The sequence below is a fragment of the Clarias gariepinus genome, chromosome 17 (genome assembly GCF_024256425.1).
Source record: "Clarias gariepinus isolate MV-2021 ecotype Netherlands chromosome 17, CGAR_prim_01v2, whole genome shotgun sequence".
Lineage (NCBI taxonomy): Eukaryota > Metazoa > Chordata > Actinopteri > Siluriformes > Clariidae > Clarias > Clarias gariepinus.
This window is the reverse complement of record NC_071116.1, coordinates 17,164,805-17,179,914: the sequence shown is the minus strand read 5'-3', so window position 1 is coordinate 17,179,914 and position 15,110 is coordinate 17,164,805. Positions and strand designations below refer to the sequence as shown.

The following is a 15,110-nucleotide window of genomic DNA, read 5'->3' as shown; positions in this document are numbered from 1 at the left end:
AAAGTAGCCAAAGAGTATACGCGGAACGTAGAGTGAAGGTTTAAACTTATATAATTGTTTTTTTTAAGGGAAGGGGGGCTAGAAATTAAAATCGTTTGGTTAAAACTGAAAAGCTGTCAGAGACGCAACTCCGTAAAGTCAGGCTTTAAACAAACAGGGCGACGGAAGGATCTCGCGAGCGGCCGAGCGGGCGGGGCGGCGGGAAGTGTGAGATGGGGAGGAGGGGGAGGGGACGCGTTTCCTCACACAGCAGGAATGATTAACTAACAAGACACAATTAATTAAACTGCGTGAATTTGTCCCCTTGGATGTACGTTGACTTTTGGACCGTAATGGCAGTTTGTGTGTCAAGTTCATCGCCGCGATAAGGAAAGGTAAGGAACTGACTTCATGTCATCCGCCCCCCTTAGACAAACACACTACGGCATGTGTGGTTCGTCCTCAGAAACTTTCCCTGTCTGCATACTGATTAGTTCAGAAAACTGCGTTTGTACTTGGTGACCTGCACCTTTAAAAAAAAACAAAAAAAAACTAACAACTTTTAAACTTTTAAGCACTGCAAGTTTGAGTGAGACCACAATCTGTGCTGGCAACGTCTTAGAAAGATCATCAGCCAACTCTCTGTGTTTATATTTGTGCCTCATTTTAACATTTTAGGATGAATCTTTATTAACAATTTAAAAAACAACATTTATTTACTGCATTTGCCCTAACTTTATATATATATTTAATCATCATTATACATCTGATCAATTGAGGGCCTTGTTCAAGAACCCAATAGTGGCAACTTGACAGGTTGGAGACAATGAGAGACATCAGATTACTCAACAAACTCCTGTCAATCATGGAAAATCCATCCCACTCACTACATTATCCTCTACAGGGGCAGTGGAGTTTATTCTCTAACAGACTGATCCAGCTTCACTGTCACAAAGAACGCTTCAGGAAATCATTCCTACCGTTCGCCATTGCACTGTACATTTACTTTTAGACATTTACATTTAGGCATTTGGCAGACGCTCTTATCCAGAGCGACTTACATTTTTATCTCATTACACATCTGAGCAGTTGAGGGTTAAGGGCCGCGCTCAAGAGCCCAACAGTGGCAACTTGGTGGTTGTGGAGTTTGAACCTGGGATCTTTCAAACCGTAGTCCAATGCCTTAACCACTGAGCTACCCCTGGCCCTGTACAGATACTCACCTCTATGTAACAGAAGACAATAGCAATGTATATACAGTACATGTCCCATTACTCACTGTCACTTTACGCACATTTGATGCACATTGACAATTTGCACATTCATCTATTTTTCTTATTTTAAATTGCCAGTTTTCATTAACCCTAGTTTTTTTCTATATTTAACATCTGCAATACTGTATTAATTTATATACAGTATATTACTCCTCCACCCTACTACTGTTTGTGTAACCTGCTGCTTTAACACAATAATTTATCTCATGAGATCAATGAGTATATCTATTTATCCATCTATAAACTTGGTGGAACCTAGGCCCTCCTGAGCCATAGTCCAGTGCCTTAACCACTGAGCTACCCCTAACCCCTTAAAAGTTTAAGATTGGATGGTTTTCTTAAATTTGTTTTCCTCACTGATCAGCACATGGAAGAGGAGGTGGCCAGTGACTATGGACAGGAAGCACAAAATGCTGATGACCCAGCTCTTCCTGGTGCCAGCCTTGTGGCACATCAGGAGCCTCGCACACAAGACCAGGACCTTCCCATCATGCACTGGGAGGACCTGAGTTTGCGAATAGCTGAGCTTGAAAAACAGGAGGAGGAACGGAGGAAAAAAGCTGAGGTTTGTCAACAATCATTCAGCTGTCAAAGGTTTTGTAAAGGCTCCACTCTCAGGCGTTATCATCTTCTCTTATTCTGTCAGTAATTGTGTTTGTGTGAAACATTATCACAGCTCAAAGTCCACTCTAAAAAAATATATAATTAATATTTGTGTTATCCCAGTCTATGGCCTTAACAGAACAGGAACCAGTGACCGGACCCTGGCCCCATGTTAAGTACCAGTCACTTAACCGAAAGCAGTGGGAAGATACAGGTGATCTTGGAGGACACCGTTTTCCATGCATGACATCTCGGTATGTCACGACTGCTTTTAAGCTGCAACACAATACAGAGACTCGCTGTCCTCACATTATTCTTGAAGTTCATATTGATGTTTGAGGAGCTTGTTAGATTGTGATAGACTGTGACCTTGTAGTTAAAAAAAGGGGGGTATCAGACTTAGCTGAAATAATAGTAAAACACATTATAATGTGCTAAATATTGTTTTCAGATCACTGCTTAAATTCAGTAAATAGCAGAAGATTGTCTATTTTAAAAAGCTTAAATAACCTAAATTGGACAATATGTCTATTAATCATACAAAGGGACACTCTTATCATCATTTTGATTCATATACATTCACATTTCATACAGACTTAAATAATTGAATTTTAAATTGAAAATTAATTGAAAATTAAATAGAATAGTCTTGTTTTAAAAAACAAAAAACAAATCTGGCCACAAAATAGGTCAAATACTTTTTTCATTTATTCATTCACTCATCTTCTATACCGCTTATTCTGTACAGGGCTGCCGGGGCCTGGAGCCTATCCCAGGAGACTTTGGGCACGAGGCAGGGTACACCCTGGACAGGGTGCCAATCCATCGCAGGGTGCAAACACACACACACACACACACATACACACACACACAGACTCTACAGGCAATTTGGGATTTGGGAACACCAATTTGCCTAATCTGTGGGACTGTGGGAGGAAAAGCGAAGTACCGGGAGGAAAGCAACTATGCACAGGGAGAACATACAAACCACAAACACAGACCAGAGGCAGGAATCAAACTCTTGACCCTGGAGGCCACAGTGCTAACCACTATACCACCGTGCCCAGTAAAATATTTTTGGGCAAATATTATATATATTTAAAATAATGTAATTTCAGGGAGTTTCATTATTGTCACCGTCGCCCCTGACTTGCTTATCAGGGACAAACTGTTATTATAATTTATGCATATTTTCTCACATAATTTTTGGATTCTGTAACGCTGCTTTGTGACCATGACCATTGTTAAAAGTGCTAGGTAAATAAAATGTTTTTTTTACTTGCAAATGTCATAATAAGAATACAGATATTATTACAAGCATTGTACAAATATATTACAAATAGAAAAAATAAGTACCAAGGCTAAATATTGGCATGTATTATATTTTGTAAAAAGGTAATCAAAATCTTAAAGGATACTTGACACAATTTAGGCAATCCTGCTTCGAAATGCAGTATATTTTTGAGATAAATATATAAGCATTACATTTTATATATTTTTTCTTATACTCCAGATTGTAGGACATATAATTCTCACAGAGTTCATCAATGCAGTTAATCCATGTTTATAGGTTTAACAGTCCAAAGAACCTACAGCTGTGTTTTATCAACGACAGTGAGAGTGATCAAGAGGGTGATGAAGGGGCATCCTTCCAAGAGGTAACCACAACTCCAAAAAATCATATATATTCCTATTTAAAATGAACTTCTTTTCCTTTACTCTAAGGTATGTAATTTACAGGATGCTATTATGCTAATAGAATGGTTCTTTGCTTTCTCATGGCCAGAAGCCACAGGAGTCACAGTCACAGCGGCGACATTCTGCCGGCCTGAAGGAGGAAGTGAGAGCAGCTCTGAGTGAGCTCCGAGATAAGCTTTGGGCTGAGCAGCGGCAGCAACAGGTGCCTTAAACGCATTCCAGCACTGCACAATATAATACACTGTGATGTCATGTCTGTGACTCATTCACTCTTTTGTGCTAGACTGTTTTGTTCCTACATTGTTCTGGTGTGTTTTGATGATGCAGCAGCTGAGCCACAAGGACGTGAGCTTTAGGAGAAGAAAACTCAGCCGGAGCGACCTGCAAACCTGCTCCGTCCTTCAGCTAAATGCCCTCAGGCGTTCCCTCCAGGAAGAGATTCAAGGTTAGGACATCCTTTTCTTTGTTTCTTGGTTGTGAAGATCCATTTTATTTATAAATACATAATAAGCATAACCAGACATGTTTGTGTGTAACTTACAGACCTTAGCTCGGAATTAGTGAAGCACCTGGTGGTGAGAGACAATCTACGAACAAAGCAAGATGCCATGCTCCTTGACGTACAGGATATGACATCACTCTGACTCACATCAAGCAACAATAAGCCTATATTATAAAATAGGCTACTGAATGATAAACCTTTTTAAAATAATGGACCTATATTACACCAGCAACTTTATGTCTGATATGTTTTTTTTACTTTACGCTAACAAAGCCATATGATCCTGTTTGTCTTGATTTTTTTGTGCTTACACAAATATTGCTTACTATGTGAAGGTAATTATTTTAGTCACAAGTTTTATTGTGATAAACTGTATATGTGTTAAAGAGTAGCTAAATAAGCATGCTCTTCATATTTTCAACATTTTTTTTTATTTCACCATGCATAAAAACTGTGAAAGCTGCTATGAAATGCATGTGTGTCATCAGTAACCACTTCATAGAAATATCAACCGCATGTAATGTTCTACAGTATAGCGTCTGCTGAATATCGAGCTTTTAATTGTAAAAACTAACACTGAGGATATTTTTCTTTTAAATAATTATTAGAATTATATATGCAGTATAATTATTTCTTAAATAATATAACTAAATAAATTTGTAATGTTTTAAGGAAGTGCTTAAGGTAAGGCATTTTTTGATAACTTTACAAAGATATTGTTCCAGATACTGTGTTGTTATCCACTAATAATGAGAGACATGATTATTTTGTTAACCACATATCTAAGAGAAATGAAATACATTTTCTTTAGTTCATTTGTACATTTTGTTAACAGAGAAGCAAAGCAAAACAAAGGACCAATGAGCAGGGAGGAGTTTATTGTCACAAGCAGTCAAGTGTCCGTGTTATGTATTTAGGGTTAATATTTAAAGTGCAGGGGATATTGTTGTTTATAATGTTTTACTGCAATGCCCGTGTATCTGCAGGATATGTGATATGGAGGGAATAATATAAGACGATGAAAGGTATGATTTATATTTTGTATCCCAGACCTTTTGTTAACCTTGTTGCCCATGCAATGACCCAAAGTGTAATAGAAGTTAAGTTTTTTTTTTCTTGGTAATACCCTTTACCTTCCTTTTAAATCATGAGCCTTTAAACAAGAAGGAGCAATAAACCTTGTATTCTTGGCAGGTGTCTTGCTGAAGCTTCGCGCTTGAAAACCCGGCATGGAGAAATATGCTCTAACTTACAACCTCCTGTAGATCCGCTTTCTACCTCATAGCATGTCTAGTGGAGTGAATGTCAGTGTCTAATAAACATGATCTCTCAGCCTTACACAGCTCAGCTGCTCAGCCAAGCAAAGTAAGACATGATCTGAGAGTGAGAGCAGATCAGAATAACAATCAGCACCTATGGATAGGAAATTGTAACTGTTTACCATTTAAAAAATCATTATTAAAGTATATGCTGTTTTTTTAAATCAGTATGTTATGAATGGATAAATGGGCAGTTTCTTTGCAGCTAAACTGTTCTAAAGTAATTTTCGTTTACATAACTCTGTAAGCAAACCAAAGTATTTCTTGTTTTCTCTTGCTGTTTCTAAAGGGCCACACTGTACTGTATCCCATATTGAGTTTCCTTTCAGCATTTCTGTCTTAATGAATAGATATTAATTATTTACCAAAGTGTACCTGTGAGCCCACATGCTGCTGCAGTGTAAGAACGGCCTCCGTGTGACAAACACTTGATATTTAGACGCTGGTGTGTCTCTTTGGTGCAACGGTGGCATTTAAGCGTAGCTCCAAAAATAGATTGAATGAATTGCTCATTTTCCAGACATGTAAGTATTTCCTGTTCATTTTTCTATGGCAGATTAGGTCAGAAATTTAAGATCTTTCATATTGCAGAGTTTTTTTTTATGCAAGTAATAAGAAACTAGAACTATGAATGGGAGGTTTAAGTAAAAGCTTGTTACTGATTGAAAGGTTAATAGATCATGTAAAGGCTGATTCAGCATAATAATTTGGTTAACAGGAATTGCCTTTAAGGGGTAAATGACAGGACAAATTCTTAACACTTAACGTGATGAAGACACTTGAGTATTACAGATGAAATTTTGGTATTGGAAATAAATCTTCATTTCATTTAAAAGGTTAATTATTTAAATACAATGGTGTGTGTGTTTTTTTTTTTTTTTAAGACTGGATTTTGTTTAGCACTGGGAAAGGTCTGAGGATTTTCTATCAAGTTACTCAAACACAGGAATATAATTAGAACTAATCATTAGCAGCGACGAGGAAATGTAGGATAAAACTCTGTATTTATGACACAAACAGCTGATCACTACTGCTTTCCCCAGCGCCATGGCAGATGCTTTATTGGAGTCAGACACAAACTCTAATTCCTCGAGTAACCACACAGGTTTAATCCTGACAGCACCACTCAGCTGCAGCAACGATGAGTCATACAAGTACATCATCTTACCCCTGTGCTACTCTGTAACATTCTTACTCAGTGTCGTCCTAAACTCCACTGTTCTTTTGCGCTCATACCGTTGTTCCCGCCAATGGAATACCTCACTAATTTATATGGTCAACCTGGCATCCACGGACTTAATGTACAGTTTGTCTCTGCCGCTTCTGATTGCAAGTTACGTCATGCATGACCACTGGGTGTTTGGGGATTTTATGTGCAGACTGGTTCGCTTCCTCTTTTATTTTAACCTCTACTGCAGCATCTTTTTCCTCACCTGCATCTCTGTGCATCGCTACTTGGGTATCTGTCACCCCATCAGAACCATCACGCTGGAGAGCAAGCGTGCTGCCAAGAGCACCTGTGCTATGGTGTGGGTCGTGGTGTTCCTGCTCACCTGTCCAATTTTCCGTTTCGCTCAAACTGGTGACATGCCCAGGGTGGATGGAAATGGAAAGAATGCATCTGTGGGAAGTGAGTCAAAAAAGGACGGCCCTGAGATGTTTAAGAACTGTTTTGATGTTGCAACAGATACTGAGTTCTTGGAGTACATTCCATATGGAATAGTTCTTCACCTTTTAGGCTTTTTTGTTCCTTTTACCGTCATAGCATGGTGTTACTCGCAGGTGGTTCGAACCATCTTTCAGACCTTGCACTCACAACCTTATATGCAGGAGAGTGGTGAAAATGAAAGAGGCCCCACCAATCAGACCTCAATCTCGATCTCTGGCTCTCAGCACGCACCATATATCAGCAGGCGCCGCAAGTCCATCAAAACAATCGTTTCCATCACCTTCTTGTTCGCCCTGTGCTTCCTGCCATTCCATATCACCCGGACGCTGTACCTCATCCTTAAACAGAAAAATGCACAGTGCCAAACCATGCACGCTATCTCTGTCTGCTATAAAGTCACTCGACCCCTGGCGTCATTCAATTCGTGGCTCAACGCTCTACTTTACTTTCTTACTGGGGACAATGCCATCTCTTGCTGTGGACTGACAGAAACCAGTCATCACATGCACCATGTCTGGCCATCAAGGGCTCCTGGAGGACTGAGAAAGGAGTCTGTGGCTGAAAAAGGAGAACAAGGGGAAAAACATACAAATCATACTCAAAAGAGAGACTTTAAACCATCAGAACTCACACAAAGAACTGGGAACATAACCAAACCTTGTGCATGGTGGATTTCCTATGAACTGTCTGTATCTGAATAACATTTCATTATGTATTTATTTTCTATGTACAAGTTCTCTATCAAAAGAGCAAGAATAATATTTGTTATTCAGATTCCTTGTGCTGATGTTGTCATATATAAGCACCTCATTGCTTAGTATGTGGTTATTTCCCATTGTGGAACACAAAATAGATATGTATGCAGCCTACATTGAGCCATTCTAATCTTGTGACAATGTACTATTTTTACTGTTGTAATGCTGACATGACTTCAACTTGGGAAAAAGAAAATTACTTATTAATTCGCTTTTCATTAATTATTTATTAAATGATTGTTCGCAACTAGGACATTAAAATGATTGATTTGTATACTCCACTCCATTAATTAATACAAGACCTACAACGGCTGTTAGCAAATGGAGTGTAATGAGATTGATTAATATATAAGAACAAGTCAATAAATGGAAAGAAAACAGGAAACGGTGTTAATAATCCACAGCCTGTGACCATGTGTATATTAATAGTTAAATGCTTTCCTGTCCTGATTAAGCAGAAATTAAAATGAAGCACAATCCCACTGGTATCACCTTGACCCTTATGCAAGAGCTTCCTGCATGTCAGTGAAAGTCTCATGGTGTAAATTATACTGATGAACAAATCTCAAGGCGTAAATTATAATAATGAACAAGAGATGCTTTTTTTTCATCAAAATGAAAAATGTTTTGTAAATTGTATCCATCCCCCATACACAGGGGATAGAACATGAAATGTCATATTTTGAAGTTAGAGCCTGTTTAAGTAAGGTTTTTACACAGTTTTCACTTTTTTGTACAGTTTTACACAGAAGGCCCGTTGTTACAGGCCCTGACACCATTCTTGTATGTGTCTGCTCAGAATACGCTGTCTGATGCATGCTGATATTAAATATTTCTACTTCCTTTTAAAAATGACTGAATCGTATTAAGGTCAATTTGCATTCCCGTTAATCAGCTTGTCTTTGAGATGTAAGGTGATGGGAATGAAGCAGTGTGAGTCTGAGGGCATTAATCAGTGGAGCTGGCAGAGAGATCAGACGGGTCTATTATCGAGGCTGCAGTTTCTCTCATGGCCAGAGCGAGGTGGTGTTGCTGAAGAAGAAGACCATCACTATTTGGTTGCGGGTAATATATATACATACATATATTTTTAAAAATGTACTAAATTAATGCAAGCCAGACTAATGGACCGACTGATTTGCACTGTTTGATAGCTGTAATTAGGAAATCTTCGCACTCGTTATTGCATCAGTCTGATCAACTTGTTTTTCCAGCATTATTCGGCTGCTTTACAAACTAGCACTTAAACTTCAATAGCTTGCGTGGCTAGCCCATTAGCCTACTTTCCTAGCCGTAAATGATTTGTGTTTAAGAATTTCAAGTTTTTAAAAAGTAAGTAACGTGTTGTAAAGCGTTAACTGAAAGTTTCGCCAAGTGCCAAAACTACTTCTGACTGGTGTAAGTTATGCGAGTGGCTGCCGAACCTGTCGGAGCTAGTCCTGAACTTACTTGAGCAATAACCCGACAAACTAGTTAGGGGAGTTTTGTGCACCGTGTCCTGGGTCCAAACCGTACAACTTCTAAACAGAATGCGACTGATAAGGGACCGCTTGAAATAATCCCCGCTCCGTTATCAGCCGGGCTTTAAATTGGACCGAGCACTTCTAGCGTGCGGCCTGCTGGTCAGGCTTTCGCCGCGTTAAATTTTGAGCTCACGCCGCTGTGGAGCGCGCTCAGTCCGGCTGCCTGCTTCAATCACACTCCGGCCCGCCAACGAGCCATGGAGAGAATGGAAGTTGACCAGTGCGCAGGCGCAGCTGGAGGGAACGGGGGCGGGGCTTTACGGAGGTCCAACAGCGCCCCCATGATCACTAACGTCAGGTAAGAGAAACACACAGTACATGTTATTCTAAATAAAGTGTTTTATACAAACTGTTAAGTTATAATAACTTCATTAGACATCGTGATGGTAGAATGAAAACTTACTCTGTTTCTAAAGAGAATGAATTTATGATTACATTTTCCTCAAGACAACAGGTATATACAATGAAGGGCCAAAAAGAAAAGGTCACCATATCAGAAGGGTCAAATTATTGGCCTGCATTAAGCACCGGAAATATTTAAGGATATCTGAAATTTATGGAAATGGGTTAAGAAACCCACAACACATTATTAAAACATGTAATGACTATGCTGAACTGTCAACTTTGTGGAAGATTTGTAGTCAGTGAAACCAAATCATGAATGGAAATTACGGTAGATGTATGGTAAAAATTGAATCATACACAGACACAATGTGTTGAGAACATACAGTATTGGGACTAAACTTCTTTTTAGCCATTATAAAACCACTTGCTAATGAGATGTGTGTGTAATCAAAGCTGTAGATAGTGAAATATACACAGAATAGACCAGACTTTCTACACAAAATGTGCAGACTGCTTAAAATGTTTTATACAGTATACTGATTTCAAATAATATCTTTAGCTTAGGTTGTGTTTAGATATTGTATATTTTAGTTTTTTTTTTTTTGTTGCCTGGGTCACATAACGATAAAATCACAGAGCCTTTAATAATGAATTTTGACATACATTTTAGAACTTTGGAATTTTTCATATATGAATTTATGTAAAAATGTTTTTTAATTTTAAAGTATAATTAAGATTTTCATGTTTTTAAAAACAAAATAGCGACCAGTAATTACAAAAACATAAAAAAACAAAAAAACAAACAGCAAATCGGAGACCCCATCTTAATCAAAAATACTGTAACGGATAAATCACATCAACATTAACTCCAAATGGAAAGGGTTGGTTCTTATTTACATCACACGCTAGTTGCTGATTGCCTATATTCAGTGATCATAAAAAAAAACATATAGCTTGAGGATGTTAATTTATCTAGAGTCTAAATGAATCCACTGACACCTTTATTCATGCTTATTTTTATCAAGGCTGTTCACATGATCTTAATTTGGACATGCTGTCAACTATTTTAGATATGCTGTCAGCTTTGCACTGCGTTAAAAATGACTGTGCCAAATGATAAGTGGCAAATTAATGAACACACTCAAAACTGTTTGACTTTATAGCGTACAGATGTAAAAGAGTAATGACTCATAATTTGCATGATCTGGTGTCTGAGTTCCCTTTTGAATCTGGCTCCTTTCAAGGATTCTTCCTCATTTACTCTCTGGGAGTTCTGGCTTGCTAATTAGGGATCTAAGTGCATATCAGTTTAATCTGTAAGATTATATTAAATTGAAAACATGACTAAAGAAAGCTGGGTTATTTAGAAGAAAGAAGTATTCCGGATGATAATAATGCAAGTAACTTCATAAAAAGGTCGCTTAGACAAAAAACTTACCTTTTTCATTTGGATTTGGTGTTTTGGCTTGTTATTGTGTTTTGTATGCACAGATCGCTCTAGAAATGACTTTGTGCTTGAACTGAATCCAACTGAGGATTAGGGAAAGCATAGAGATGGAATTTAAGGGTTAAAGGTCTCATCAGTGGCCATTACTTGACCTCTCAGTCTTCCAGTTACTAGCTCAGAAGTTAAACCACTGACCTTTTACTGTGGTGATATTCAGCACCAGGATCTTGTGCAATCTTGTGTTGCATAATGAGAGTACTTATTAGGTGTTGTGTAATCCTAGGCAAAACGTAAATGACTTGTGTGTCTTATAAATTTTCCCAACAGTGATGGAATGACAGTGTTCAGCTCAAACACGTCGGCCCGGTATCGTCGGAGCAGCGTCTCCGTAAACCCAAGCTGCCCCTCTAGAGTGAGTGTGTATTTATATATTAGATATTAAGTTGAGATGTTGCACCATCATTGTCATTTCCCCCCAAAAAATGTATCAGCACATCGTCTATCCCCCCCCCCAGACCCTGCCTTTTTCTCCATTCTCCTTGTGCAGCGAGAGACCAGATCCCAGGCGGCAGGTGAGAGAGATTTAATTCCGTAGCATGGAACTACTCAGGGTTAGTTGGTCTGGTTTGATTTCCATAATTAGCTGCACTGAGGCTTAAACAGGCATATTTTGCATATGGCCTATGAATTATTGTACTGACAATATTATTTTATCGTGCAGATGGAGAACATGGAACTTACTCTCAGAGGGAGTTTACAGAGATTAAGGTAACCCTACTAATATATTTCTCTACATAAAGGAGAATAAAACATGATTAAACAATATCATACGAGAGGGCGATAGGGCGCAACCTAAACGCCGAAGGCACAACAGCTCGGCCTCAAGTGTTATATTGCTTTTATATAACAGTTCCACAAACACTGTTTATTATAAACAGATTTTTTCTTTATTTAACCAGTTTATTTTGCTCAGATCTTCTGTGACTGGAGAAACTAAATGAACTCAATAAATAAGCTGGGGACAGTAAAATAATTTAAACTTCTCTCCAGCACAAAGTGGCCAAAAAGTGAGGAGAATAAACCATGGAAGTGCTGGACAGTCCTTTAAATCTCCTGAGTTTTTCTTCATCTTTCCACTTATTTCACTTTAGAATATCAGCTCTGCTGTCCTCCAGGGTGCGGGGTTGAATCCCAAATAGCATTAAATAAAAAGCTGGTGCACTAGAGTGTAAAATCACTTGTTCTTGCTGAAAGTGTTTCTGTGACTGGTTTTGAATGTGGAATTCTGCGATGAGAAGTGATGCATATACAGTACTATAGTTAAATGTTCCTGATGCTGTTACAGTCTATTATCACTGCTCGTGAAATGCCTCTCGTTCATTCAGATTGCTGGGTCGGAACTAACCGTCGTATAATATAGCATAACGCCACAGCACACAGAGTGTCTTATGTATGACTGACTTTCTTTCTTTCTTTTTTAACTTGCTTACAGTGCCTCAGCTACAGTCCCTTCACCTCCTGGAACTCACTGGCACGGGCATCTATCACCAGTGAGTATTACGAACGCTTTGATTTAATCACATCTTGAGAATCCATTAAAAAAATTTCTCCCTCATTCACATTCTGTCATAGGATTTCCATTCCCAAGACTCCGGAGTTACTCCTAATTCCTCTCCCAGTCCAACAAGAAGGTTCAGGGGGTAGGTTTCATTGTATTTTTAGGTGCCTTTTGTTTGTTTAAAAAGTATAATAAGTAAGAACTACTTCTAATTATCAATAGCATCAAAAATTTGCTTTTGTTGCTTTTTGCAACTTAGAAAAAGAAATTAATCAGCCATATCTTTCACTGATGAGCACTAGTTTTTTTCACGGGAGAATTCAGTTTGAGATTTCTGCTTTATCTTGTCGGCACCATAGACTGTATAAAAACAACTGGACAAACCCCTTGTGATATTGCCCATAGGTTTCTTAAAGAGCGGTTTAGACTCGCCTAAATCCTGGTTAATCCATAAATGGGTGGAGGAAACAGCGCCTGGCTGTTACTTGGAACACGCCTACCTAACTTGAGTGACATAAACATTCATCCTTGTACAGTGGACATGAATAGTAAATCTAGTTATGGAGACCAAAACTTTTTTTTTGTAAGGAACTATTTTTTTGTTTTATTTTTATTGTAAAGTTGATTTAGGGAGGCTTTATGGGATTTGACTCACTTTAAAGACAGCGGTGTCCCCAGTGGACATTCAAAGAACTGCATGTTTTCTTTATTTCTCTGAACCTGGGGTAACCCCTTTGGTTGACACTGGTGTAGTATGATAAAATTTAGCTACAGCTACGGCAGGAGAGGTTTAAACACCGTTGCATTCATCATGTATTTAACATAACATTTGGGAAACACTCTGATTGATTTGTGACAGGGGGTCAGTGAGTTCTTCTGTGAGATGGCCAGTGGTTGCACCTTTAAAAAGGAAAGGTAAGAACAGTTAAAATTGCACTAAATACTTGTCCCAAGTGTAAAATATTTATTGTGATGATACACAAAGAGCTGCATTGCTTCCTTCAACACTCCGATACATTCTCGTTTTTTTGACCTGCCCGATCAGGTGGGGTGGAATCCGACGGTCCGCCTAAAAAGCTCTTTGTTGCTGGAGTTACAGATCCTGCCCACATAACTAGTTGCACTGTCAGGTAAGACTTTTAAAAACAAAAGGCACCCGTCTATTAAGCTAATTATCAGCTTTGGAAATTAAATGGAATAAAATATCATGTTTCATTTCTTTTCTTCTCTGTCCCAAGTATTAGTTTTGTGCTTTCTTCTCTGTGCAGTGTTTCCCAGTCAGTCGACTCTCCGTCAAGCACTATAGCTGTATGTCCAAGCCCTCAGAACATCGCACTCTCGCTTTCTCCTCCCTCCCCGTTTACATCCCAACACCCCAGCATTTAACCTCGGAGTAAGGAGAAGGTAACCACGTCCTGAGATCAGCTCTCCATCTCCGTACTCAGTGCTTTAAGGAATGTATTCAGTTCCACGTTATTAGCAAGAATCACCTTTCTGAGTGACTTTCACAAAGGTTTCCATGTTAAATGACTGAAGATGGAAAATATTTACATCTGACTTGTTAATAGTTCATTTGCACCTGGATTTAACACTCAGCAGTTGTGTTCATAATCAGTGTTTGTGATCGCAATCTTCAGTCCTCAGTTCGACTTAAGGATTGGCTGGGAGTATGCAGATCGACAAATCAAACTTGCTCTTTCCTGGATTTTAGTTTTCAGCAGACTGAGAACATGCTTTTCAATCTCGTCCACAGTTATTGAGGTCCCCCCCCCCCCCCCCCCCCCCAAAAAAAAGTATTATCCTTAGATCTGTGAACTTTTCAGGCCACAAGTGTGTTCATGTAGTGTATGCTCTTTGTATGTTTTACAGCTTTGTCATTTTTAATTATAATTTCTAATACAACCCTTAGAATAACAGAATACCCGCCTGCTTAAAAGCTTGTGGTTTATAGTATAGAAAGAACAATGGAGGTTTCAAATTTTCTTAAAAAAAAAAACATATTTAAAAAATTTTATCTAATCAGATGAGAAGCACAAGCTTTAACTAGGATTTATGTGAAAGTAAAAATGTTCCCATATTTATTGTCATCCTGCCTTTATGTCACAAAAGCACCTATGTGACTCGCTAGGCATCAAGTCAAATTAACACAAATTAAGCTATACTGTAAAACTGTATTTTATGTCTATTAATAAGACATGGTTAGTATAATTTTCCCCTTGGTGTCAATCGTATTCACGTCAGTAAAAATGACATTGCATATATTCATATTTGTTTTTGCCAGGGTTATTGTAAAGATAAACAGATGTACAGTATTGCTGGTTACAGACTTTTTTGCTGACAAACACATTCATGTATCCAGAGCAGTCTTGTTACTTAGAACCAGATTACATTTCTACAAGACTAACATCTCATCAGCTTAATTCTGACCTAATATTTCA

At 38.4% G+C, this 15,110-nt stretch overlaps 3 protein-coding genes across 6 annotated transcripts; all 3 read left to right on the top strand.

Moving 5' to 3' along the window:
* Nucleotides 1-5,714, top strand: im:7136398 (schwannomin-interacting protein 1). Of its 4 annotated transcripts, XR_008365864.1 has the most exons (9): nt 2-374; nt 1,618-1,818; nt 1,980-2,110; nt 2,605-2,688; nt 3,427-3,514; nt 3,643-3,756; nt 3,882-3,999; nt 4,098-5,081; nt 5,251-5,701. XR_008365864.1 is itself a non-coding variant. In XM_053515707.1 (8 exons), the coding sequence occupies exons 2-8, from the start codon at nt 1,621-1,623 to the stop codon at nt 4,196-4,198; spliced, it is 831 nt and encodes a 276-aa protein (XP_053371682.1). In that variant the 5' UTR covers nt 1-374; nt 1,618-1,620; the 3' UTR covers nt 4,199-5,714. The 4 variants fall into 4 exon arrangements, 3 of the variants coding, with proteins under 3 accessions (XP_053371682.1, XP_053371681.1, XP_053371683.1); XM_053515707.1 differs by having other exon boundaries at nt 1-374; nt 3,885-3,999; nt 4,098-5,714; XM_053515706.1 differs by having other exon boundaries at nt 4,098-5,708.
* A 606-nt stretch (nt 5,715-6,320) lies between these two features.
* LOC128505620 (P2Y purinoceptor 3) lies at nt 6,321-7,869 on the top strand. Its single transcript, XM_053476143.1, has one exon. It carries the CDS (start codon nt 6,423-6,425, stop codon nt 7,743-7,745), a length of 1,323 nt encoding a protein of 440 aa, XP_053332118.1. The 5' UTR covers nt 6,321-6,422; the 3' UTR covers nt 7,746-7,869.
* A 944-nt stretch (nt 7,870-8,813) lies between these two features.
* On the top strand, nt 8,814-14,447 carry LOC128545793 (P2R1A-PPP2R2A-interacting phosphatase regulator 1). Its single transcript, XM_053516434.1, has 9 exons — nt 8,814-9,620; nt 11,442-11,526; nt 11,630-11,686; nt 11,836-11,882; nt 12,607-12,664; nt 12,747-12,814; nt 13,532-13,587; nt 13,718-13,802; nt 13,941-14,447. Exons 1-9 carry the CDS (start codon nt 9,520-9,522, stop codon nt 14,056-14,058), a joined length of 675 nt encoding a protein of 224 aa, XP_053372409.1. The 5' UTR covers nt 8,814-9,519; the 3' UTR covers nt 14,059-14,447.
* The last annotated feature ends 663 nt before the right edge of the window (nt 14,448-15,110 follow it).

Bases quoted from the DNA above. Each gene is read 5' to 3' on its own strand.
- LOC128545793 (XM_053516434.1), top strand. From the start codon at position 9,520: ATGGAGAGAATGGAAGTTGACCAGTGCGCAGGCGCAGCTGGAGGGAAC. The intron at 11,527-11,629 runs GTGAGTGTGTAT...CCCCCCCCCCAG, and splicing joins ACCCAAGCTGCCCCTCTAGA to ACCCTGCCTTTTTCTCCATT. The intron at 13,803-13,940 runs GTAAGACTTTTA...TTCTCTGTGCAG, and splicing joins ATAACTAGTTGCACTGTCAG to TGTTTCCCAGTCAGTCGACT.
- LOC128505620 (XM_053476143.1), top strand. From the start codon at position 6,423: ATGGCAGATGCTTTATTGGAGTCAGACACAAACTCTAATTCCTCGAGT.
- im:7136398 (XM_053515706.1), top strand. From the start codon at position 1,621: ATGGAAGAGGAGGTGGCCAGTGACTATGGACAGGAAGCACAAAATGCT. The intron at 3,757-3,881 runs GTGCCTTAAACG...TTGATGATGCAG, and splicing joins CTGAGCAGCGGCAGCAACAG to CAGCTGAGCCACAAGGACGT. The intron at 4,000-4,097 runs GTTAGGACATCC...TGTAACTTACAG, and splicing joins CCTCCAGGAAGAGATTCAAG to ACCTTAGCTCGGAATTAGTG.